The sequence below is a fragment of the Fundulus heteroclitus genome, chromosome 23, assembly GCF_011125445.2.
Source record: "Fundulus heteroclitus isolate FHET01 chromosome 23, MU-UCD_Fhet_4.1, whole genome shotgun sequence".
NCBI classification, from domain to species: Eukaryota; Metazoa; Chordata; class Actinopteri; order Cyprinodontiformes; family Fundulidae; genus Fundulus; species Fundulus heteroclitus.
This window is the reverse complement of record NC_046383.1, coordinates 21,396,784-21,420,964: the sequence shown is the minus strand read 5'-3', so window position 1 is coordinate 21,420,964 and position 24,181 is coordinate 21,396,784. Positions and strand designations below refer to the sequence as shown.

General features: G+C 41.3%; 2 protein-coding genes across 4 annotated transcripts in view; both read right to left on the bottom strand.

Moving 5' to 3' along the window:
• Window positions 1-18,698, bottom strand: part of LOC105939853 (amyloid-beta A4 precursor protein-binding family B member 2) — a 57,941-nt gene extending 39,243 nt beyond the window's left edge. For 2 of the 3 annotated variants that reach the window (XM_012882178.3, XM_012882179.3), the window contains exons 1-8: window positions 18,564-18,698; window positions 9,339-10,633; window positions 8,165-8,373; window positions 5,045-5,188; window positions 4,730-4,815; window positions 3,990-4,050; window positions 2,063-2,209; window positions 146-273 (exon numbers count right to left, since the gene is read on the bottom strand). In XM_012882178.3, the coding sequence (XP_012737632.2) occupies window positions 146-273; window positions 2,063-2,209; window positions 3,990-4,050; window positions 4,730-4,815; window positions 5,045-5,188; window positions 8,165-8,373; window positions 9,339-10,602 (2,039 nt within the window). In that variant the 5' untranslated portion in view covers window positions 10,603-10,633; window positions 18,564-18,698. The remainder of the gene's footprint in view (window positions 1-145; window positions 274-2,062; window positions 2,210-3,989; window positions 4,051-4,729; window positions 4,816-5,044; window positions 5,189-8,164; window positions 8,374-9,338; window positions 10,634-18,563) is intronic. The other variant, XM_021308446.2, reaches the window with a different exon arrangement.
• A 910-nt stretch (window positions 18,699-19,608) lies between these two features.
• The window catches only part of dele1 (DAP3 binding cell death enhancer 1), a gene marked incomplete in the record, with an annotated part of 30,075 nt that continues 25,502 nt past the window's right edge, over window positions 19,609-24,181 (bottom strand). The window contains 8 exon segments of the mRNA XM_036127073.1: window positions 19,609-20,344; window positions 20,451-20,607; window positions 20,895-20,987; window positions 21,859-22,017; window positions 22,677-22,819; window positions 22,947-23,037; window positions 23,139-23,206; window positions 23,296-23,435. Coding sequence (XP_035982966.1) covers window positions 20,109-20,344; window positions 20,451-20,607; window positions 20,895-20,987; window positions 21,859-22,017; window positions 22,677-22,819; window positions 22,947-23,037; window positions 23,139-23,206; window positions 23,296-23,435 — 1,087 coding nt within the window.

Below are 24,181 nucleotides of genomic sequence, written 5' to 3'. Positions count from 1 at the left end.
ATGGCTTTAAAGTTTACGGTTAAATAATTTATTTGAAGCCTTTTTGAAAAACCTTTCCAGCGCTACACCGTGTCGCGTGCAAATACCCAAACTGAATCCTAAAAATGATTCGGATGAAATGAAAAGCCGTGTAATGTCTTCCTACCTGTCATGATCTCGTCCGACGCCCCAGACACGGATGCTGCTGATTGGCTGAGAGTGGAGCAAGCTGCGATCATCTGGGTCAACCAGCGTTAACATGCGGTCTTGAAGCACTAACAGCATGCCTTTTCCCTGGAATAATGCACACAGGGACACCGTCAACCTGCAGCCCAAAACTGATCAGGGTTTCTAAATCATTTAAAAAAAAACTGCAGCGATATTGACTCTCTTTATGTTTTCTGGCTTCATAGCAGAATACTACGAAGGCATAGTGTCGCAGTGCTTAACTCGGTCAGCTCGCAGCCATAAGATCCTGGTTCTTAACCTTCCGTTTGAGGAGGTTTCTGTGTACAGTCGTCCACAGTCATGTTGGCCATGTGTTATTATCTGGTACAAGCTTTTAAATGATGCCAGCTACTTTAAATGTTGTCTTAATACATGATATACAATGTTTTTTTTTTTAAATCATCAGGACTGAGAACAACGCTACTTTTCGGCATTCAATGTGGCTAGGCTAAGGTGATGCCTAACTCTGGGAGTACACCAGGTTAACCAGATTTATGCAGATGTCAGTGACTTGATGCAATCTGCTGGGTTTCCTTTGATAGAAAACTTTGGACCAATCTGTATGGATGATTTGATTGAATTGACTCTGTAAAGTGTCTTGGGATGACATGCGCTGTAAATTGCCACTATGTAAATAAACTGATTTGATACTCAAGTGTCTAAACAGTGCTGACTGAGTTGGACACTTTATGAATAAACAATGGGATACTTTTCACTAATTTGGGCTTCAAAATATTGACTTAAAACGGATATCCCCTCTCCAATTAAGGAAGATCTACTACGGCTTGATGGTATAGAAAAAAAAGCATATTGATAAAATGGACATCGTATTGATCGATAATATCGATTATTATTAACAGATTCAAAACATATATATTAAGTGCAGCCCTTTATGCTGTTGCTTAGCGACCTATTTTTAGAAACACAACACAAAAAACACTGAATTCAAACTCAACCCTCTATTCAACCAACTTGTCACCAAAACTGCAAGTTTAAAAAAAAGAAAAAAGAACACGTGCTCTCTCAACCCTTTAAAGGCGGCAGAGCTTGGTGGCGTTCCTGGGTCTGATTCTGATTGGTTGGGAGGATGTAATGACTGTAATACTAGCCTACGTGGCTAGAAGGAAGGAAAAAAGATGATTTTCTATTCTTCTATTAAACTTCTATTAAATAGACGTATATCCTATCATGGATATACGTCTATCGATCGATACATGTTGTTATTGAATTATCCTCCAGCCCTAGGATCTACCGGCTACTCAAACTCATGTCCTGCGTGAGGTGACACATATTAAGGGAAGAAAATGATTCTTTGTCTGCAGTAACTTTACACTAGCAGCTGAAACACACATTATTTTGTGGTGATGATACTAAATAACACAGATGGCGTGGCATGAAGGCAATCTGCCCGTGGTTCTGCTGACGTGTTCAGGAAGCTCAGGTTGCTTCGATTGCAGCCTTCAGATGATCTGCATTGTTCGGTTTGCTGTCTCTAATCTTCCTCTTGACAACAGCCCATAGATTCTCTGCGGGGTTCGGGTCAGGCCAGTTTGCTGACCATTGAAGCACAGCATTATCATGGTCACTAAACCAGCTGTTGGTACATTTGGCAGTGTGGGCAGGTGCCAAGTCCTGCTGGAAAACAACATCGGCATCTCTATAAAGCTTGTCGGCAGAAGGAAGCATGACGTACACTAAGTACACTTTTGCTATGGGATGTTGTTCAAAATAAAACATTTTTGTTTTCATAATGATGATCATCAACTCTGTTCTTTAGACTAATATAAAGAATGCTTTTTATGTTCACCCACACTGTGTGACGCATCGTAGCGCGGATGTCGGCTGACACACTGACCTCTCCCCAGACGCCAGCTGAGTCTCTAATATCCCTCCTGCAGTAGGACAGCTGTCTGATGCAGTGGTGGACAGCCACGCTGCTCCTCCCCTCACACAGGTCCTGTTCCGCCATCTCCACCCAGCCCAGCGATCGCACTGGAAACGACTGGGGAAAAACACGACACGTTTTCTTTAGCTGATCCTTGCTCGCCACGTACAACAAAGCTGTGACACTTGTATTCATCCCTGGTTGACTCATATGCAATAATAGCAGGATTTAACCATTTAACTGGGAGAAGGCAGTGTTATCAAAGAATGTAAAAAAAAAAATCACAAATAAATAAAGTTACAGAATTCGCATACATTTGAGCGATATTGCTCAGATCTGATTTTAGCTGGGATAAATTCAGTTCATCTTTACTAGGAGATACTGGATGAAGAAGCCAACACATGAAATATAAAAGACTGCGTGTGTACAGTGCTTGGCAGCATAACTGCTTGTCCTGCAGCTATTCCCATCCTCCCTTTTTTTTAACTCTTTCTCTCGTCTGTTTCATCAAGGAGAATCCTTCTGGAGAGAAAATGGTTGTTTAAAGGCACTGCAAAAAAATTAATGTGGATAAACCAAACAAGCCACAGCCAAGAAAATAAGCACAATGGTATAATTATTTCCAGTTTTGTTCTATTTCTTTTTAAATTAAAATTGCACATCGTAATATGACTGCATGTCTTCTTTTCTTCTCAGCATAACTGATAAAAAACATGGTTTATGCAAATGTTACTTCTGGAGTATAATTATTGTAGTGAAAATAGTAAAAATATTGTCTTCTATTTTTTTCTACCCGGTTCTATTGTTAGTACATTTTACTTCATTAAAGTGATGATTTATCCCAGCAATGTTGTGCTTTTTAATGTGTGTAATAATGAACCTTCCCTTTCATCTATTCATCGGTTCCCTCTCACATAGATCATGTTTGCCTTTTGCTGGTTTGGTTGATTTTCTTCCACCAGGGGGCAGCAAAAAACAAACAAACAAAAAAGGTCTTGGACGTGAAAAATCTTAACATAGTTGATTTTACAAAACTGACCACTGCGTGGCGCTGCAGAACACAGAGAAAGAGAGAGAGAGCTTGTTTTTCAAAATTTATGCTTTTAATTTATCACATATATCACATTGATTCATGAAATCAAGATCTTTGAAATTTCATTTTATCACTTGGTTTTCATTCATACAATGCTGCCACTTTAAGAAATAAGGTATATAAATTAATAGTTTACTGCATTTAACCTGAACTATTTGGAGCCTTTAATGTCTAAGCAACGTTTTATCTGGTGCTTGTAATGCAGCATATATTATTTAGGCTTCCACGTGACAGTGAATATCCATGAGAAAGGAACTAATAAATAACAGTGGGGATGGCAGCTGCTTGTGCTGTTACACACACGTATATATATATATATATATATATATATATATATATATATATATATATATATATATATATATATATATATATATATATATATATATATATATATACATACATTTTAATCTGATGCTAGCCTTTGAGATAAGGGTGATATTTTGGCACATCATCAAATGCGCTTTACGAGATTCGGTTGTTCAGATCATGTGCAATGACATCTGACAGGGACTTGTAAGGGGCTTTTGTCTTTAACCAGCATTTAAACAGCATTCACTACTTACAATAAACAATTACTGTTTTTGTGAACCACATGAACCGGTTTTCTTTTTTTATAGGTGAAATCACCTGATTGAGTAATTTTAGAGCAAAGAAAATACAAAAACAATACTGTCTGCAATCTCAAACTATTTACCACAGATTGCTTAACCCCGTACGGTTGTTCTGGGCCGCTTCTTGATTACCAAACTTTTTTTTAATCCACATTTCAGACTATTTCCGTTTCTTGTTGTGTAAACTTACCATTGCCTCTGGATCAGAGAACGAGTTGTTGAGGTCCACCGTCTCAAGCTGAGCTGGAGGGCTGCAGAGGATTATGACAGATACACGATAATCACAACAAAGGAAAACATTATACAAGAAAAGTTAAAGTAATATATACAGCTTTGGCAGGGCAAAACTAATAAAAAAACTCAAAATATAAAACGTGCTTCTTGTTTACATGTTGTACAATTCCCTCAAATTTTATTTGAACTTAAAATAAATCAATATTTTATTGCGGCGCTGCAGTGAACGTGGTGCATGGCAACAATGTTAACATACAGTACATCAACATGGGTCCTTGTCCAGCTTTGTTAGTTATAGATCAAGTTTTTTTGTTGTACTTTTTAAATTACTACTCTATATATAGATATGAGAAATTTTCTTTGTAGCAAAGAATTTTCTCTTAGCCATTGGTCACAGACTTTTGACTAACTTAAACAATGGGTTTTCTTTTCTTTCTCATTTTGAGGAGATAGGAGAAATAGGTATCTGTGTCAAATCTTGTTTAAACCCCAGAAAAACCAGCTAAGGGTTATTAATCCTGACACTGCCACCAACTTAAACAAGTAAAACATAAATAAAATGCATCCGTTGCATGTCTTATGCAGAAGTTGTTCAAAGTGGCAAGACGGGAATGGTAATTGTGTATTAAATTGTTGTATTAAAACAATTTAGTTTTAATACAAAATTGTTTTCCTCTACATCTGTCTTCGACTTACTTGAGCTTAAGAGAGGCATAGCGGAGGGTAGCTCCTTCAAATGCTTTAAGACTGGGATCTGGATAAACTGGATAGTCCTTCAGCTCCTGAAGAAGAGGGACAAATAACAGGAAGTGGTGAAGGAACATTTCAAGTTCTGACATATTGTAAAGAAAATTGTCTTGGCTTTCCTTATTGTGTAATAACTGACAGATTTCACTTATTTTAATGAAGTTAAAGAGGCATTGTCTTGTTTAATGGGACTTTTACAAAGCCTTGTACCATACTGTATATCCATCATAAAAATACTACATTTAAATTAAAGGTGCAACATACTTTTGCTGCGGAAGTGGTGGGGCTGAGAACTGGAGTGGGAGAGGAGGTGACTTTGGAGGGCGTGGAGGAGGAAGAGGAGGGCGAGGAACCAGACGGGGAGGGGACTGGCTCTACCGAGCTGTCGGATATCAAACTGCTGGGGCGCTGTGTGAGAGAAAGAAAATATACACAATAGAAGAAGAAATGGAGACAGTATTAAGGTATACAAAGACAGGTACATTGTTCATTAACATCATCAACATTCTGCAGATTAAACTGAAAGCACCGTTTTGTGTGACTACACTTTTCACTACGTGTGTGTTTGGGTTTCATTGACATTTTAGAAGAGAAAAAATAACACTAATATTTAACAAATTTAAACTCACTTTTCTATAACTTTGTATTTGTAGATATTTGACAAAGCAGCCACTTGGCAAGCATAGAGTTAAACAATATTCCGCAGGAGGACAATGAAATATATATTATATCTTACTGCATGATATCAAGACACAGGTCTGCTCTGCTTTGTAATTCTTTGCGGACCTTGTAGCCTATTGCACCGTTCTACAGCTGCAGCCGTACTACTTAGAAAATTATTAAAAAGCTAATTTATTTCTGTAAATCAATTCAGAAACTGAAACCTGTATAGATCCATTACACACACAGTGATATATTTCAAACATTAATCTCAGATAATAACTGGTTACAATTAATGAAAAATACTGCTAAATTGAGTAATTTTTAAAATTACATAATATTAATAAAAAGGATAAAAAAAACACTTGTTTGGGCCTCCTTTAGCATGAATTACTGCGTCAGTGTGGCGCGGCGCGGCATGGGGGCGATCTGACTGTGACTCAGCTCAAGTGTTAAGGGAGCACAGGATGCTTTATTAGCGGCTTTCAGCTCATCTTCATTGTTGGCTCTGGTGTCTCTCAACCTCTTGACGATGCTTGAAAGTTTCTCTATGGGTTTTAGGCCAGTCCAGTTAGGTCAGTCGTCATTAAACCAGATATGTGGGCAGATGCCAAATCCTGCTAGAGAATGACATTAACATCACTACAAAGCTCATTAGGAGCTCTAAAACTTCCCATCGTTGTTGTGGTGCACCTCTGGTGGGCACCTTCCAGTTCTCCAAAATGTACCTTTATTGGCTGATTAACGACATAAGGGAGTATCGTCTCTAATGGGATTAGCACCTTTCACATGTTAAATCACAATGACTTCAACCAAGCTTTTCATTTTATTCTATTGTTTTCATTATTTTCACTTTTTTGAAAAGGGTAACAGACTTGTTATATTTCTTTTTACATTCTTTATTGGTGTTTAAAGTGTTATATTGGTTTATTTATTTATTGTTCTAACATCTACTGTTATTGGATCAAGTCTAATTGGGGCATGTATGGTTCCTGGATAAGACATATCCCTGGTCTTCACACCTTTGTCTATTCTGTACATCCTTGTTTGTGCTTGTCTTTTCAAGTTTGATAAAAGTGATAATGTTTAATAATAAAAATAATCCTGGTAGACGACTGCACTGACTTTGGAAAGACAGCGGGCCAACACCAGGAGATCATGGGTCCCAAAATCATCACTGCCTGTGCAAACCTTCCCATCATATCAACCTGAATCATTTAGTAAAAGATCAGTTCACTCAATGTGATAAATTGGTACAGTTTTCCTGATGTTGACAACTAAAGCTTTACCAATAAACTGGCCAAGAATATGGGGGCCTTAAATGTCTCATCATTTTGTCAAACGGCTAATGTGCAGTGTTCCCATTAAGGGAGTTAGAAAATAATAATATGGCATCTGTTACATTCATATCTGTTGTGACCACCATAATGTCCTGGCATTAAGCATTTTACACAGGTGGTGATAGAAAACTTGCCCCCAGAAAGACCACAGCTGCTTGGCTTTTTTATCACACGTGGGAAAGCTATCCAAACCAACCCGGGTAGCTTTGAATCACTGTTATGATGCAAGTGCACTTGACTTTAAGGTAACAAGCTGATAGCTAAATGTTCTCCTTCAGGATTTCCTGCCAGAGAAAGCAGGATTCACAGTTACGGCAACATATCGAGGTCCTGTCTAGACAGCAAAGCAGCCCCAGACATTCACACTGCCATCGCCATATTTGACTGTCATTATAATGTTACATAGTTATATTCAATAAATTAGGATATTATCAAAATTTCAGTTTGTTTCAGTAACCCTGTTTAATTAAGGTAAACACTTTATATAGATTAAATACTCACATTTTGACATTTTAAAAGCCCTTATTTCTGTAAATAACAATGAATTTTTGCCAATCATTCTGACCCGCTTACGTAACGCCAGTGTGCGTGCACCTTCCTAGTTAGTGTCCGCTTGCTGGCTGCACATATGCACACTTTAGTGTTTATTTATTTATTGAATATGACTGTATTCAATCTGAAATAATGTACTTGCTTTACTTCATATGTAACAAGATGACTGTATCCAAAAAATTAGACTTTTGACATAATATTTTCCAAAAATATTATGTCATGTTTTTTTTACAAACATGACACAGCCTTTGCTTTCTTTTAGGTCAGCAGTTGTTTTCACCTTGGACCTTTCCCATGGATGCCAATCTCTATTTTGTCAACCTTAACTAAGCTTTAGATGTTAGAAGTTACATCTTCTTTTGTGACCTCCTGGATGTATAAGCAAATGACTCTTGGAGTAATTTTTGGTAGGCTGACTTCTGCTGAAATAGTTCCCTGTTAGCTTTGATATTTACTGAAAACACTGTGTATCGCTGGAGTCTCATAGCCTTGGTTTTGTAACTCTTTCCTGTCAGATTTTTGAATTTCTTCAGATCAACGCATGACATTTTACTTTTTCAGATCTTTTATGCTACTTCCCGCTGTCAGACAGGTTCTGTTTAACTGTTTTTATTCTGCAAGTCTTATAAAACTGGACTCAGCTTTCCAAAAAAATCAGCTCAAGGGGGAACACTGCATTTTGTATTTCCTAATGTAATATCTGTCTGATGTTAACATTGGTGTGATAACCAGAAGAAATCTAGAGGGGAGCAAGTACTTTTTTACTCAGAGCACTATGGATATAATAACACAGTAAAACTCCAAAATGTCTTCCATCTAGCAGTCCTCTCACCTCATTTGGTAGCTTGAGGGAGTCCTGTGTTTCTTTTTGTGGGTCATGCTCAGCATCTGGCTCTTTGCTAGAAGCGCTCTCTTGGTTTCCAGAGGCAATGGGTCGGTCATACTGTGTAGTGCCAGTGGGAACATGCCAGAAATAGACTTCGGATGTGTCTGAAATCTCCCGCCAGCCTGGCGGAAGATCGCCTTCAGCCCATACATCTGCTGATGGATGACAGGGATACATGATTACATATATTATATATGAGCCTATCATAGAAATCATATTAATAATAATCAATGTCATTGCAACTTGTACATTGCAATGAAATTTGTCCTCTGCATTTAACCCATCCCTTAGTGAGCAGCTAAACACACACAAAAAAAAGATGCTAGGTAATGATGCTGTAAGCAACTATCCACCGTGACTACATGGTCACCCAGGAGGAGTAAATGGTGCAGGTAAATTACTGGATGTAATCTGCTGGGTTCCCTAAAATACAAAACTTTGTAACTAATTCGAACAATAAACTGAACTTGACTAGTTTGATAACTAGGATCCATTGGAATTACTTGGAATCTGTTTGTGTGTTGTGTTTTTTTTTTGTAAAGTGCCTTAAAAATGATGTTAGCGAGATGTGTTATGAATTTGTACGTACTATATAAATAAACAAGGTAATGCAATGTAAGTATTTGGTCACTATAAAAAGGATGTGCACACAATTAAAGTTGCAACGGATATATTTTAACAACAGCTGTTGTTATGACAAACCTCTGGGCTCATGCTCTGTGGCAAGGCCCAACAATCAACAATCTGCCTTGCTTCCTTTCTCTATACCCTAATATTATCTAGCTAATGCTTTGACATGCATGCCTGAAAATCCCCGCCCACCCAATCTTTTTCTGCTTTTTCATACCCCCTTCTCTCTGCAGCATCCTATTTTCTCCATTGTGTTTTGCTCTCTGCAACACGAAGTTGCTAAAGGGGGCATTAAACCCTCCAACAGCACTGCTGTACCTTGCTTGGTTAAAAGGTGTTTTTTGGAAAAGTACCAATCAAACAGTTTGTTTGAGGTAGAAAGATAGAGAGCAGGTGTGGAATAATGTGTAACGGGTATGATTAATGGCTGGCTGAGATATTGAAAAGGTTCAAATTAAAGAAATCAGATGAAAAGATAAACATATCAAACCTGTCTCTTTTGGACTCTGCGGAGAGGGTGACTCTTGAGACAGGGTGGTCCAGCTGGAGTCTTCATCCTCGGATGGTGTGTCAGGAGTCATATCCATTTTTAGGCCAACTTTAGGTAGGCCCGTTTGTGGCTCGGGTTCCTGCAGGGGAGGAGATGTCCAATTCTTGCTAGGGGTGTATCTTTCCGCAGCTCTGGCCTGTTTGGGGGAAAACGTTGGGTATTGTTGCAAAAACTGGTTCTCGTTGTTGGGGTGAAGCTCCACTTTGATCACCCGCGGCTGAGAGCTCCGAGGTGGCTTAGCAGGACTACGTGGACTAGCTTGGACCTGGGGACATAGCTCGTCTCGGATCGGTGCTGGGACTTGACCCTGGGGGTGGTTGAGGTTTTCTGGCACCCACTCTGGACTGTTTGCCGAAGACGAGGAGGTGGAGGAAAGAGGCGCTTCCACCACCACTGGCAGCAGGGGTTGTCTTGGTGTTGGCGTGGGCTCGTCTTCCTCCTCATCTTCCTCCACCACAGGCTCCACGTTATCCTTTTCCTCGTGAGAGTTTTGCTTGCTGCAGGTCTTCTCCTCCTTCTGACTGTCTCTTTCTTTGGCAGGGCAGTCCTGTTCCTTTTCCGAGGAAGGCGGCTGCTTCTCCTCCTCTTTGCCCTCTTTGTTTTCCCAACTGGGGTCCAGATCCCAGCATTTGCCATGGTACTCCAAAAAGCTTTTGGTTCTTCTACGAAACGGAGGGAGCTGTGAGTTGTCTTTTCCGAACTCTAGCCACTCTGACGTAGGATTATTGAAGAGATCGTTGTGAATTTTGTCCACGGTATTGGCCCTGCTCAGCTGTAGCTGCTGGCTCTCGGCTCGCCTCTGCATGTTGGCTCCATTCTTGGCTAGTTTGGGGTTAGTTGTGTTAAAGAAGGAGGAGGAGGATGAAGAGGAAGAGGAGTAGAGGGCTGAACTGGATGAGGACTTTGTTGGGAGCCCTCTTCCTCTGGTTACAGATTGGTACTTAGAGGACAACGCCAGGTTGTCACTTATGCCCATGGCACTGCGGACACTGGTCATTGCGTACCTCTGACGGCTCTTGGGCAAAGTGGCCGAGCTCCCGGTTTCCATCGACTCCTTGATGACGTCGCGACCAAGCAGCTGGTTGTAGGATGAGCGAAGACTAAGAGAGGTGGGAGGGGCGGCTGAGGGTGCACTGCGATTTGCCAGACCCCCAGTGGAGGGGGAGGAGCCAGAACGTGAGAGGGGAGGGGTTTGTACAGACATGTCTGAACAGAAATATACAGCAAGGATGGAGCTGTTGGGAGAAATAAAAAGCAACAGAAATAAGTGTCAACTAAGTTAAAGCGCAAACTTTGACGCTAGAATAAAACTTTACATATATATCTATATACACACAAAAACACATATCTGCATTTGTAACGCATTTGTAGGTTTTCAGAGAGAGATAGCGAGGCCAGTAACTTGGGCTATTTTTGCTTTGTTTAACTATAAACATTTTATTGTTAAGACAGTTATCTGATTAATTTGTCAAGAAAGTAGAAAAATTTATAGAATATAATAGAAAAATGTATTGTCTGTCCAAGATAGTAACATTTTTCTTTGACCAGTCTCCAACATTCCTGAACCTAAAACACAATATACACTTCAAGATGCACTTCGACATTTTAAAACACATAAAAGGGACTGTTAAAAACAAGTGTTAAAAGTGTGTAAAAGAGCAGCTCTTACTTTAATATGCTCAAGGTAGATATTGCAAAAAGGAATTAATGAATTTTTGTAAATGGCTCTTCAGACCAGAAGGGCTTTAAACCTTCCTCCTGTGGGAGCAGCTGAGTGATGGAGGGAATGAGATGGGTTGCCTTCCTGATCATAGAGCAACTGAGAGATTCAAAAAGGGAGGTTTAAGGTGCACTGATCATTTTTCTCATCTGATTTGTGACTTGGGACATTAGATGTTTCAAAGGGAGACCTTTGTACCAGGATAAAATGTTGAAAATGATGACAGATATGATCAGTGATTTAAAAACCAGTGTTAAAATGTCCATTCTCATATTAAAATATTGCACTTATCTCAGCAGGTGGAGACACTGTGGTACTCTTTAAAAGACAGCTCAATATTAATTCATGTCCCAAGGTATATAAAAGACTCTGCCTGCTGGCCCTGGAAGCTGAGTGGCTGAAAGTGAGACAACCTGGGATCTTTATTTCTGGCCCCGCAGCACAACTATCTGGTCTTTATGACATTCTGTTCCTAAAAACTGTCACAAAAACCTTTGATCAAATTGTTAACTGCCTGCTGGTACAGGTGCCGAGCATCATAACTGGTCAGGTGGGCTAAGAAGTGAGATCCCTTTACTGTTTACAGGAAATGCTGTTAGTATACACAGAAAACAGAACAGGAGACAAAACACAACCTTGAGGGATCCCTGTGTTTAAAGTCAGCTTGCTTTTTTAGCGTCTCTAGCATGATAAGTTAAGAGGGGCACACAAACTCTCCATCTATTAGCAGCAACACATTTTTTGTGATGCATACAACCTGACTTTGGTAAATTTTAAATGAATCAGATAAGTTAGCATAAACCAACACACTAGAAATGCCATTTAAATAAGCTAAATTTAATAAAATGTTATACATAAAATTACAAATAATGGTTCACTCATAATGTTGATTTTTTGAACAGAAAAGATTCACATCAATCCTTCAATGAGCTAGCAAGGACAACCAACACTAGATGATCACACACTATAACGTGTGTAATTCCAGTATTTTTGATGAGCCGAGCTTGGGGCGGTAGTATTTGTGCCCCACAGCTGTCTACTGAGAGCGTGTTGGGCATACGACCTGCGATTTCAGATCTTCATTATTTAAGCAAATGTTAAATGGACTGAACTTATATAGCGCTTTTCCAGTCATGCTGACCACCCAAAGCGCTGTACACTATAGCCACATTCACCCAATCCACCCAATCGCTCTCACTAATGCGCACACATTCATACACCGAGACACAGCTCAGTAGGCAACTTGGGCTTAAGTGCCTTGCCCAGGGGCACATCGACATATGGCAAGGGGAAGCTGGAATCGAACCCACAACCTTCCGATTGTCAGACAACTACTCAACCCATCAAGCCATAGTCGCCCACAATGTTGGTGTGCCGGCTCCAATATCAAGGCGCCTCAGAAGGATTTAGCCTACTGAGCTTGTCGGTATTCTGCCAGACTTAGAAAAATAGACACAAATGTTTATAACTGAATTTTATTGGTAAGGGAATCAGTCTTTTTTACAATATTACTCTGTAAAGAACGATCCTGTCCCACTGAATATTGTGAACACAGTGACATCTGGTGGGGCCAGGCCCCACTGGCCCCAAATACAGAAATACCACAGCTTGTTTTAAAACTATTAAAAAAATACTTGTTGTGCTCTGGTCTGTAAAACAAATTAGTGATGGGCGCTGCAGTAAAAGGCTGATATTTCCAGTATTAAAATCAAAAGAGAGGTCCATGAATAAAATCCTTGTGTGAGGCTTTGCAGAGTTCAGGTGTTTGGTGATGGTGTCTCACTGGTGTCAAACTGGAGTGGGTAAAGTTTATCCTTACAGTTCTCTCCATGCATTTACATAAAACCAAAGCTAGCACCAGCAGTCTGTAATCCTATAGGTCCTTTGGACCAACAGGATCTGGACAGCTGACTGCGGTAGACTTTGTGCCCATCATGGAGGTTCGCACCTGCCACACCTCTCTTGCTTTTCAAGATGTTTGTTCTCTTAAAGAGATCAGATGAAAGGATAAACATATCAAACCTGCTTTTTTGGGGATGTTTTAACAGGTTCACCAGTTGTTGATCGTTATCTGTATTTTGGTAATAACAGAATCACGTTGTGATCTGAGCGGCCAAGTGGTGTGTGTGGCTTAGAAATATATGTATTTGGGACGTTACCAAAGCATAAGTCCACTATACTGTTCATTCTGGTGAGAGTTCTGACATGTTTTTCCAAGGAAGGTAGGTAAGTGGTTATGTCACACCTGTTAAAATCTCCCAATAATAAAAAATAGGGGTTCTTTTCCAGTCTTACTGCACAAACTGGAGAGCTCTATCAGCAAGGTTAAAATCCAGACCTGGCATATAAACAAGGATAATTCTCTGGGCAGATTGTGAGGAAAGACATAGCCATTAATTTATAGTTTTCAAACATCTGTGTCTCTCTCACAGTAAAGTTTGTTGCCCACCTGTTGTTGACAGCCATGGAGAGTCCATCCCTGATTGACTTCAAGGTTTTTGTTGCATGAAGTGAATGATATTAAAGGGTAGCTCATCCCCAAATCGAGCTATTATTGTTTTTGTTTAGATTTTGCTAATAAACTGTATACATGTATGTCACACAGCACTGTCTGCATGTCCTGGTCATGTCAAAATATACTTTGACAATTTACTGCTCATTTGTTGAAATCCTCATTTTGTGTCCTTACCATCGGTTTGGCATCCTCCTATTGGTGAACAAGTGTATTGCAATTGAAGTTTGAATCGGTATTGGCTCAAACTATATTGTGACGTCACCCAGAAAAACTGACGTCAGTAGCTCTGCCGCTGTGGAGTATAAAAGCGTCTCTGTCTCGTACAGAGACAGAGTTGGAGTTGGAATAGTAAGCTGTCAATCTGTCAATTTTCGAGTTAGCGATTTATTAGCTAAGCATTTAGTTAGTTAATTTCACATTTATTTACCTTGCTCTAGTAGCCCAGACTACTCCCAGCCCTCACTGCCTGCATGGATGGAGTAAGGCTCTGGAACAGTGGATGGGTTACCCTTTAAAACCATCCAGATGGAAGACTGTGTCCTCAGGAAGTCCAGTTTCAGTAAAACAGAAAAGGCAAGTTTGTTTAAAATCCAGGTCTAATTTTAAAAGTGTGGAGGGTTCTTCAGTCTTGTTCCAAAGTGTTCGTATTCCTCCACCGGGTCCTGCCTTCAAATACACTTTTGTTTCTGTGTGCAAAGGACTTCAGGAGGTATGTTACTGGTTCAGAGGAATGCATGCTCTTGCTCCAGCAGAAGGCAGCTCAGCTCTCTCAGGTATTCCCTGAGTGGCTGAGTCCACCTGTGTTGTTATGGAATGACTCTCGCGTCAATAAATTACAGACAGCAAGGTTATGTTCTTCTTTGTTATGGTTACAGAAATAGTGCTGTTGCATTATGGATAATTCTGTCACAAAGAGTGACACATCGTAAATTACCGCCTCCCGCGCTGTGATTGGTCCGGTACGTTTTAGACGGAGAGTCTAATGTTGTGTTCAATTTCACCTCAGTAGTCGGAATTGTCGACCTCCGAGTTGGAAACTTTTACTCGAAGAGCCCCTAAAGTCGGTATTACGAGTCGTAAAGTCGGTGCAACAGGATGAAACCTGACTTTGGCATTCATGACGGCTGCTACTCGCAGCAACACTGAATAAAACACCATGCTTTGACTGTTTTTAGCAGCTCTTATGCAACAATTAGACAGTCATACAGGTGCTACCTTTCAGTGTTCATCAGACGGGATGTTTCAACACTGTTTATTTCCACAAAACACTGCATAGAACAGCGTTATTGTCATTGTTATAGCGTTAACAAGAGTAGCCATAGAAGCTAAACCAGCAATTAAGGATTGTCACCTACTGTTGTTTAATGTTTCATGTCCAGTTGAAGAGTTCAACACGGCTTAAAAAAATACTTAAAAATTTTTTTTTGCCATAAAATATGACCTTACAATGCCTTCTGATGCTCATGTTAGTTGTGTTTGTTTGTTTGGCTTTTGTGCGAGCATCCATGTTTTTTCCTACCGTCCGACAAGAGGGAAACTGGAAAGCAAAAAAGAGATATGCGACTGGTTAGTTCTGTTTTTTAGTTCTTTCTATCTAAAATAATGAAATTTTGCTTATGGCTCCTTTAAAGAAAAATCTGAATTGGTTAAACTTGATAACGATAGGCCAGAAGATTTCAAAGTTGGTGTTTGGAAATTAGCCACACCTTTTATCAGTGCATTTCTAATTCAGTGCCTGATATTGCATCTAATTGGCTGTAGCAATTTCATTCAGAGACTGTAGCTCAGATTCGGTGAAAAAATAAATAAAAATGTACGAAAAAACAGCATCAAAGTCACAAAGCCGGAAAAGACTCGCATTATATCTAGAATGAGTCAGACCCTCGATCCATTCGATCCAGACTCCCTTTCAAAGTGGGAGCTGAGGAGTAAAGCTGGTCTGTGGGGAAGAGAGGTGCCAGCCAGATCCTGCTAACAAGCTGTCTCTTTTATCCCTGGGTAGATCAGCCCTGCCGTGCGGACTACAGATGGATTGATAGCAACAAAGAGGGTGACAGAAAAGGATTCCGATTAATGTCGTGACACATACAAAATGTTTGCTGCATCACTAACTAACCTGCCGGTCACCCCTTTTGGAAAAGCAGGCAGGTAAACATGTCCAGACACGCAAGCCAAACGGATAAACACCCTACCACCCAATCGCACAAACAAACCCGCCTCGAACATTGCTGCAGTCATCATAGCCCTTTTAGCTTAGAGATATGGAAAACTCAAACACAGCAGATCTTATAGCGTGATAAGATCATGGGAAAATGGCAGGGAGAAAATTTAAATGAGAGCAGAATCTCTGGACGGAGCATTGTGCTGCTGCGGGGCCTCTTTCTGTCCCTTCTGCCTGGGCGGCGGTCGTGTTGTCCCCCAGAGCCACAAAACAACCTGTTGGCACTGAATCTGATCTACGTTCATCTGCGGGTCTCCGTCTCAAACACAGAGTCAACAGGTTCAAACCACCTGCGCCTAGGTGTCTTATTCCACAACAAAACCATTATTGCAACGCAAAATTAAATATTAAGTTAGCAAACGAACTCTTGACTCTACACGAAAATGTCATTTTTTACAAAGAAAAAACAAAATCAACACCATTCTAATATTAGAAGTGTCAAATTATAATTGCTGCCAAATTTAGAGCGTTTTCAGACCCCTTAAACCTTTTCACACTTTGTCATGTTGAACCCACAAACTTTACTGTCCCTCTCCCCTCCGGCTTTGATGTGATTAGACAAACCCTCAGTAGCACATCATTGTGAAATGAAAGGAACATGATATATTGGTATTTGTTTTTATAATATATTTTTTTAAATACAAGTCTGGTGCCACCGATTGCCTTCAGAAGTCATCTGAATAGTAAACAGAGTGAATATGTGTATAAACTAATCTCAGTATATATCTGCCGGAAAGTCACAGAGGATTTCCAGACGATATTAGAGACTAAACAATATCATGAAGACCAAGGGACACAGCAGACAGGTTAGGGATAAAGTCATGCAGATGTTTAAAGCAAAGTTGCTTCACGAAAAAATTTCCCAACATCCTACTGTTTAAACAAGGCCATCCAACTAAACTGATGGGCCAGATATGGAGAGCATCAATCAAAGATGCAGCCAAGAGGCTCAAGGTGACTCTCGGGGAGCTGCAGAGATCTATTGACATAGATAGATAGTTGTGTTCTCCACAAATATGACCTCTATATACGTGTAGCAAGAAGATAGCTATTGTTGAAACAATGTCATAAGAAGTCCTGGACAGATGAGACCAAAAACTGAGATATAACTGTCTGCGCCTGTGCAGGAAAACTAACACAGCACCTCGCCATGAACAGGCCATCTCCACAGAGAAACATAGTGTTAGCAGCATTATGCTTTGGGAGAGTCTTCTTTAACAGGGACAGGGAAACTGATCAGTGTTAGTGAGGGAAATGAGTCGAAGTAAATAGAGGGTTGCAAGTTGACAAATGAAAAAAAAAAAAAAGAATGTTTTAGGAGGCATTTTCAAGAGGCACTGTATAATAATAACAACCATCTTTATTTTTCAGTCCAACTTGTGTACATAACATTGAATTTTGTCATCTGCATTTAACCCATCTGTTAGGGAGCAGTTGACTGCCAATGTGTGGCGCCCAGGAAGCGTTTAGGGGCAAAAGGGTCATCCTTAGGGACCCAGAGTGGCAGTCTGTGGGATTCAAACCGGGGATTTTGCAGCCTGCCCAAGATGCAAGTGCCCCACTTGAATCACTAGGCCAACCCTTCCCATAATAGATTACACAAATCCATGATTAATACAGGATTAGTGATTATTAAAAACTATTTCAGCTTCCGATCAGGCAGACAAACGGTATCATCAGCACACACAAACGGCAGCCTTTTTCCATCTGAAACCCTCCCCACGCAAAGCAGCCAGGTCTCTGGTAGTTATGGGCAAAGTGGGGCAGAGACAGGATGCAATGGGGAGAGGGGGAGAAAAGGATGGTTATTAGAGGGAGAAAGAGAGCAGAATGACACAGCAGTTTGCAGGCTAGTGGGACACAGTCAACACAAAGAGGCTGTTATGTTTCCTGCAAAGTCGCCCTGAATAAATCTGCTGTGCATCGTGACAGGGGAAGTTATTCAGGAGTGGGGGGGGGGGGGGGGGAGGGAGGAAGATGTCACCACCATAGTCACTGGGCATCATCTCTGAGTCTGAGTTTTAATGCTGTCATTTTCAAACATATGTTAGAATTTAGACGTCTTTGCGAATTTCCTATTGGAAAGCAAATTCTTTAACATCTCAAATTCAGCAAACTTCCCTACATCTGTGGAGGAAAAAAAACAAAAAACAAAACAAAAATGTCATGGTGTGCTGTTGCTGCTTATGACGCCGGATCAATTTGCGCACACTCAAACACGCAGGAGTGTTTTCACCTGAAGATTTCACGAGCTGGTGTCAAAAACAGGCTTCGTCCTGACACACTACGGGCAGGGAAGCAAACGTGCCAAAAGACGCGTCTCCCTCGCTCAACTCTCAGCTGCTCTGCTTCTGGGGCAAAACGAGATGCAACAGATGAAGGCAAAAAAGCTGAGGGGAAATCGAACTTGCTAAAGTCGATGATGTCATGGGTGGAGTATCCCTGCGCCTGCTTTTCCTTGCAGCCTCCATAAAACTCCCCATCCTTGACAAACAGCAGACAGCCTCGTCTGATCTGATCTCCGTCAAACGCAGAAAGACGGAGACGTGGAGGTGGTGTTAGGGCCCAACCCTGACATGTTATTAGGGCAGACGCAGCGCATCTTTCGCATGTCTTCCCCCTCCAGCCCCATCACCACCACCGCCGCCGCCGCCGCCGCACTGGGAGGGGAGCGCATCCCAGTCAGAGCATCTATTTACATCCACTCACCGCTTCGCTCAGCTGTCCGCGCCTCCCTTCCCTTCCCTTTCCCGCGACGACGAGGCACAAAGTAGTGAGCACGGCGGGAGTCAAGCGCTGCCTTTAAGTGCCCGTAGCTCTGAGCCGGGCCGCCCGCATCAGATCGCATCACATCATCCCTCCGCCCTCACCAGCCCCGCGGCTCGCTGCGCTGCTGGCGGCCGAGCTGTGCGCTCTCTCTCTGCGCCAGACGATCCACGGAGCGGCGCGGCGTGGCGCTGTGGGGCCCCCCCCCCCCCCCCTCGCCCTCAGCACAGCGGGCCAATAGGAGCCGCGGACGCTGGGAGCGGAGGGACGCAGCCGTAATGGTAAATCTACCGGAGTTGGTTTGCAACTCAGGTAATGAACGCACACATCATCTGGACTGTTACATCACGCAGCACACCGACTGAACACGCACGGCTGGTTTTAAAGGGCCAGGCTGGCCTGATCAACACATTTTCGTTTTTTTTTTTTTCAGGGTTCCGCCCCTTTCCAGACCTAATTGCCAAAGTTGTCGGTAAAAATTTACAGCATAGATACAAATGTTTTCAGATAAGAATGAAAGAGGATGAAGGTGGTTGGTGTGAGCGAGGAAGAGGCAAAAGATAGGGGGACCCCTGAAAGGGCGGAGCCCAAAGATGTTTTCAATTATTTAGCAGCAGATGGAGGAATAGATGGACAGTGTATCATATCCAAAGTTTACATCGAGGTCTGATTGTGAGGACTGGTTTATCCGTGGTCTACCCTCTTGTTCTTGCAGGGTAGCGGGGGATGTTGGTGCCCATCTCAAACAGACAATAGGCGAGAGCAGGGTACACCCTGGACAGATCACAGAGGAACATATAGACACAAGACATTCAACTATGGGCCCAAACGCCTAGCTAAGAGAGACCGATTACCCCAACTCATGATTTTGATCCGTGGGAGGTAGTCAGAGTGTCCTGAGAAAACCCATGCATGCCCAGAGAGAGGGCCTAGCTTAATACACGTTAAATAAAAGTAGACATCAGAACAGAGTAACTCAGAAACTCAGTTGGAATTTTCTTTGTATTTTTACTTTAAAAATGTGAGCTTCACAGAGTGACATCCTCGTCAAAGTTCACACTGGCATGGCTGGTTAAGAGAACGTTCCTGAAAAGTTTATTTTACAATAAAGACACAACTAAACCACAAAGGTTATTGGTTGAAGTATGACACGGATACAAAAGAGAGGAGAAAACTTTCCACATTATTCTTGGCAAGTGTAGTTATTCTTTTGAGATTTATCCTCCATACTTGTGCCGGAACAGAGAAGCACAACCAAAGGCCACTTGATTTTTTTTTCTCCATATTAGAGAACCAATACAGGCATTAACAGTCGCTACAAAAAATATTAAAATATTTTTGGTAGACTATTTTCTGAACATCTTTCAGACGTAAACAAAAAAACTCATTCAAATAAAACACTGACCTTTTCCATTCAAGGATGCTACACACAGACTCTCAGATACATTCCTTGCACATGTCATTTGGCTTTGTTTTGGCTGCTGCCCTCTATCTGATCCCTACTGTCCACTGACAGACTCCCTTTTCTGTTCCGGGGGGATGGAGGTGAAGAGGTGTTGAGGACTGCGATGGAGGGGCGAACAGGCAGCCGGTGCTCCAGGAGTGAGGGAGGACAGGAAGAACGGTGGAGGACTGAACACGACCGGCCAGAGAAGAAAGCGGCTGGAGCCGACCGTCGGCCGAAGAGAAACATGGAGCCGAGCGTATGGAGCGCATCGCCACACCTAGGCGATCCAAGTGCAAGAACAGAGAAATAAAATGCACCATTAACAACAAATATAGACAAATGAGGACTAATGTGAATGTTTCCAACCGCGCAGCTGAACCTACCTTTGTATGAATCATCAGGAGGCGTCAGTAAGTTTTTGGCTTGCTTGTTTCCTGCTTGCGCGGCCCGCTTGTAGAACTCCACGGCTGTCTTTAAATCCTGCTGCACCCCGATGCCGTGTTCGTAACACTGGCCCAACAAGAACAGAGCGGAGTTGTCCTGAGCACAAAAACAATCGCAGAATTAAAGTTTCACAAGCTTTACATTTTGTCCAGAAAATAATAAACTGGTTTCATGAGTTAAATCAATCAGAAAACTTTCACTTCAACTCTATGAACTAACACGGTGACATTCTGCAGGAATAATAAAAAATAACAGTAGTTAATAAAGAATGTGACAGATGTCTGTTTTTAAACTTTTCTAATGCAGCCGGGCTCAGATAATACTCCAGGATGGGGAGGGGGATGTCTGGGAAAACATCTAGAAGTGTCTAGAAGGGGACTCACTCCGCTCTCTGCTGCCATCTTCAGGTACTGAACGGACTTGCACCCATTTTTCACAGGATCCTGAGAGTAGAAAGAGGCCAGGCAGATCTGAGCCTGAACAAAAGAAAGTGGTTTCATTCAGTTAGACCATGATCAAGTTCAGCTTTCAAATGGAGATTTGTTGTGCCGAGTAACAGCTATAAAATGTGTTTAAATGACAATTACAGAAGATGTTAAAGAATAAACCAGTTTAGGTTTAATATTTTTAAATGCTAACATCTAGATGACAGAAGAAAAAACATTCCTCTTTAATCAGATTATTCAGCTGGTTTATTTACTTTATTTTTGTTCAATTCAAGAAGCCCCAATAGAATGCTATTTTATTTGGTGATCCTAACGTTTTTATTAATTATTCAAACTTAAACCATGAGTATATTATGGTTTAATTGCCAGATCTGAGGTATTTAGTAAAATTATGTAACCTTTTAGGCTTTTCTTTTAGGAACTAAACAAAATGATTTTAAACAAAGAAAGATTCTCGAAATTTGGCCTTTTATGACTCCTTAATTAAATTAAACATAAAGGCCTTTCTCCCAAGTAGAAAAAGCAAACGTGTCTAACTTGCCAAACACACTGAGACAAAGCCAGAATAAATCCAACCTAATATCAAATAAATTAATTATTTGTCTGATTTTATCTACATCTATGCTGCTGTAATTAAGAACTGCATTTAACAAAAAAAAATATACATGTTTACATTTCATGATTAAAGTGTAGTAAATCTAAAAGAGTAAAGAGTGTATTGCAGGTTATTCATGTATTGCTTATTATTATTATTATTATTATTATTATTATTATTATTATTATTATTATTATTATTATTATTATTATTACAACAATGTACAACACTGTACAGGCTGTACCTATGAAGATCATCCCAGAGAGGCCTTTTAAACATTTAAAGAAACACTGCTGTGATTTGTACCTTGGTGAGCCCAGCTGTGGCTGCTTCCTCCAGTAACCTAATGGCTGTGTTCAACTCCTCCAAACTATGATGCCCCCTGCTGGTCAGCAGCAGCCTCGCATAGCGATACTGAGCCTGTTTATGGCCACTGACGGCTGCAAGCTTGTAGTAATGCAGAGCCTTACAGAGAAAAGACAAACACTTAACATATATAAACACCGTGTTCAAAATAAAATGATTACTATGGAAATGAATGCAAGCAGACACAAAAATGGCATATAATAAAATGTGATTTGTGTTGGATTAAGAATGATCATTTAACTGAAATGAGACCATTAAAAATGCAAAAGAAATGAGTACACCCCAGCTTAAAAACTGAACAGACTCATAGATGCTGGTAAACTCATCGAAAAGATTTCTGACTAAGCACAACTCATTTTGATGTTTACTTTTTTTTTAGGAATAGAAGAATGTGAAGCCTTCAGACTCTGAACATTAATAAAATGCTTTCAGCTAAACGTCCCTTTGTGATGGAGAGGAACGGTACAGTTTTAACAGATTTATCCATGTGCACCACAATCGGCTGCTGTGACTTGCCTCTACAGGCTGGAGAGAGTGGAGGCATGTGGGCTTTGCAATAAATAGGCTTAGAAATCACTCGCACACATAATACCTGGTGTATTTCTATTATAGGAACTCCGTTTCTAGTGTTTCCTGTGGTTAACTCTCTGACATGGGCAGGACTTAAATTAGATCACAAATAATAGTTTTTTTCCCTCCTTCCTCTGCCGTTAAGGTGTCAAAATGAGCAAGAATCATAAAATCAACACTTGTCCCACCTTCTCCTTGTCCTTGCTGACTCCTCTTCCTTTCTCGTAGCACACCCCCGTGTTAAACTGCGCCTTGCTGTAGCCGTGCTGGGCTGAGGCCAGAAAGCAGCAGAAAGCCTCTTCGTATTTCTCACTCTTGGCACTTTCTAGACCTGGTGAACACAGAGAGACAAAGATGTCCACTTTGAACAGAGATAAATGACAAAGAAACAAACAAAAGTCATCTGAATTTGAAGGTTTGTGTGACATCCTGAGGTAAATTTCTCAGTAAATCTTTACCAATGATGTTCAGGATTACGGGAATGCTGCCGTCTCCAACATTTCTGAGGTCGAGTGCTGCTTTTGTCAGCCTCTCTTTATCTGACCCTTCCTTAAAAAACACGGTCGGAGATAAAAATATGACAGTGAAAATAAGATATCAGCTGAATTGGATACTTTAGATACTTTTAAAGAAAAGTTGAAAAGTTTCACCTTGTCCTTGTCATCTGCGTGTTTCTGGTAGAACTCGGTCTGCAGGGGAGAACTCAGAAATGGCTCCTCTGTGTGTCAGGAACATAAAATGTAATACACCCCAGGCTCATCAAAAAAGTGTGCCATTATTTTAGAGAACCTGACATTTTGAGCTAACCAGGTGTCAGTGAATCCTTGCCCAGGAGCTCCTCCTGGTGGCCAGAGACAGAACTGCCAGTAGCCTCACTGCTGCTGCTTTGAGATGGAGACTGATCTTGATTCTCTCTCTCTGGCACAGCCTGCAGACACAAGACATTTCTTCCTCTGGGCAGGACGTCACGTCTCGATACTGTCAACAACAAATAACATTGCTGCATTAGAATACCGATCACACGTGGGTGTAGAAAAGGGCTGCGTGAAGGTTGTTCAACATTTCATGAATTTGGGAGGGCTTTCAATGTGGCAATATCATAGTTTAGTTGCTGTGGGTGAACTATTGCAACGTCGCCAGAAAGACTCACAGATTTCCAGCAGGATGCGGTATCCGCATTTCTGCAGAGAAGAGGGAGCTGTCAGGGTTCCAGGACTGGGACTGGGCTCGGAGCCTGAAGAAAACCTGGAGTGGACCCTTCTGCAGATCTGCATGAACAGCACTGCCACTGCTCCCTGTGGAGAAACCCCACGGTCACGAGAACATCTCGACTGTATCCTTGCCAGTGATTTGTGAACGTGTGCCAGGAGAGGCTGGCTATGTGGCACAACGCTCAGGGGCTTCCAGTTCCTGGTTTTAACAGTGTGTAGTGCAAAAACAATTAGCGCTCTGCATACTGATTTCGGTCAAACTGTGAGCCAGGCCTTCGGCGTGCACAGCTCTTACATATTTCTAATACATTATTACACGCCAATTGTTGACAAACCAAATTTCTTTGGTAATTATTGATGTTTTCACACAGAGCAGCTGAAGACCTACCCATCCCACAGCATCCAGAGCTGTGTAACTTGGAAGTTCGGCATACCCGAACTGAAACGTCCTTTCTTTCTTCCTCCTCTCCCCGTCCTCATCC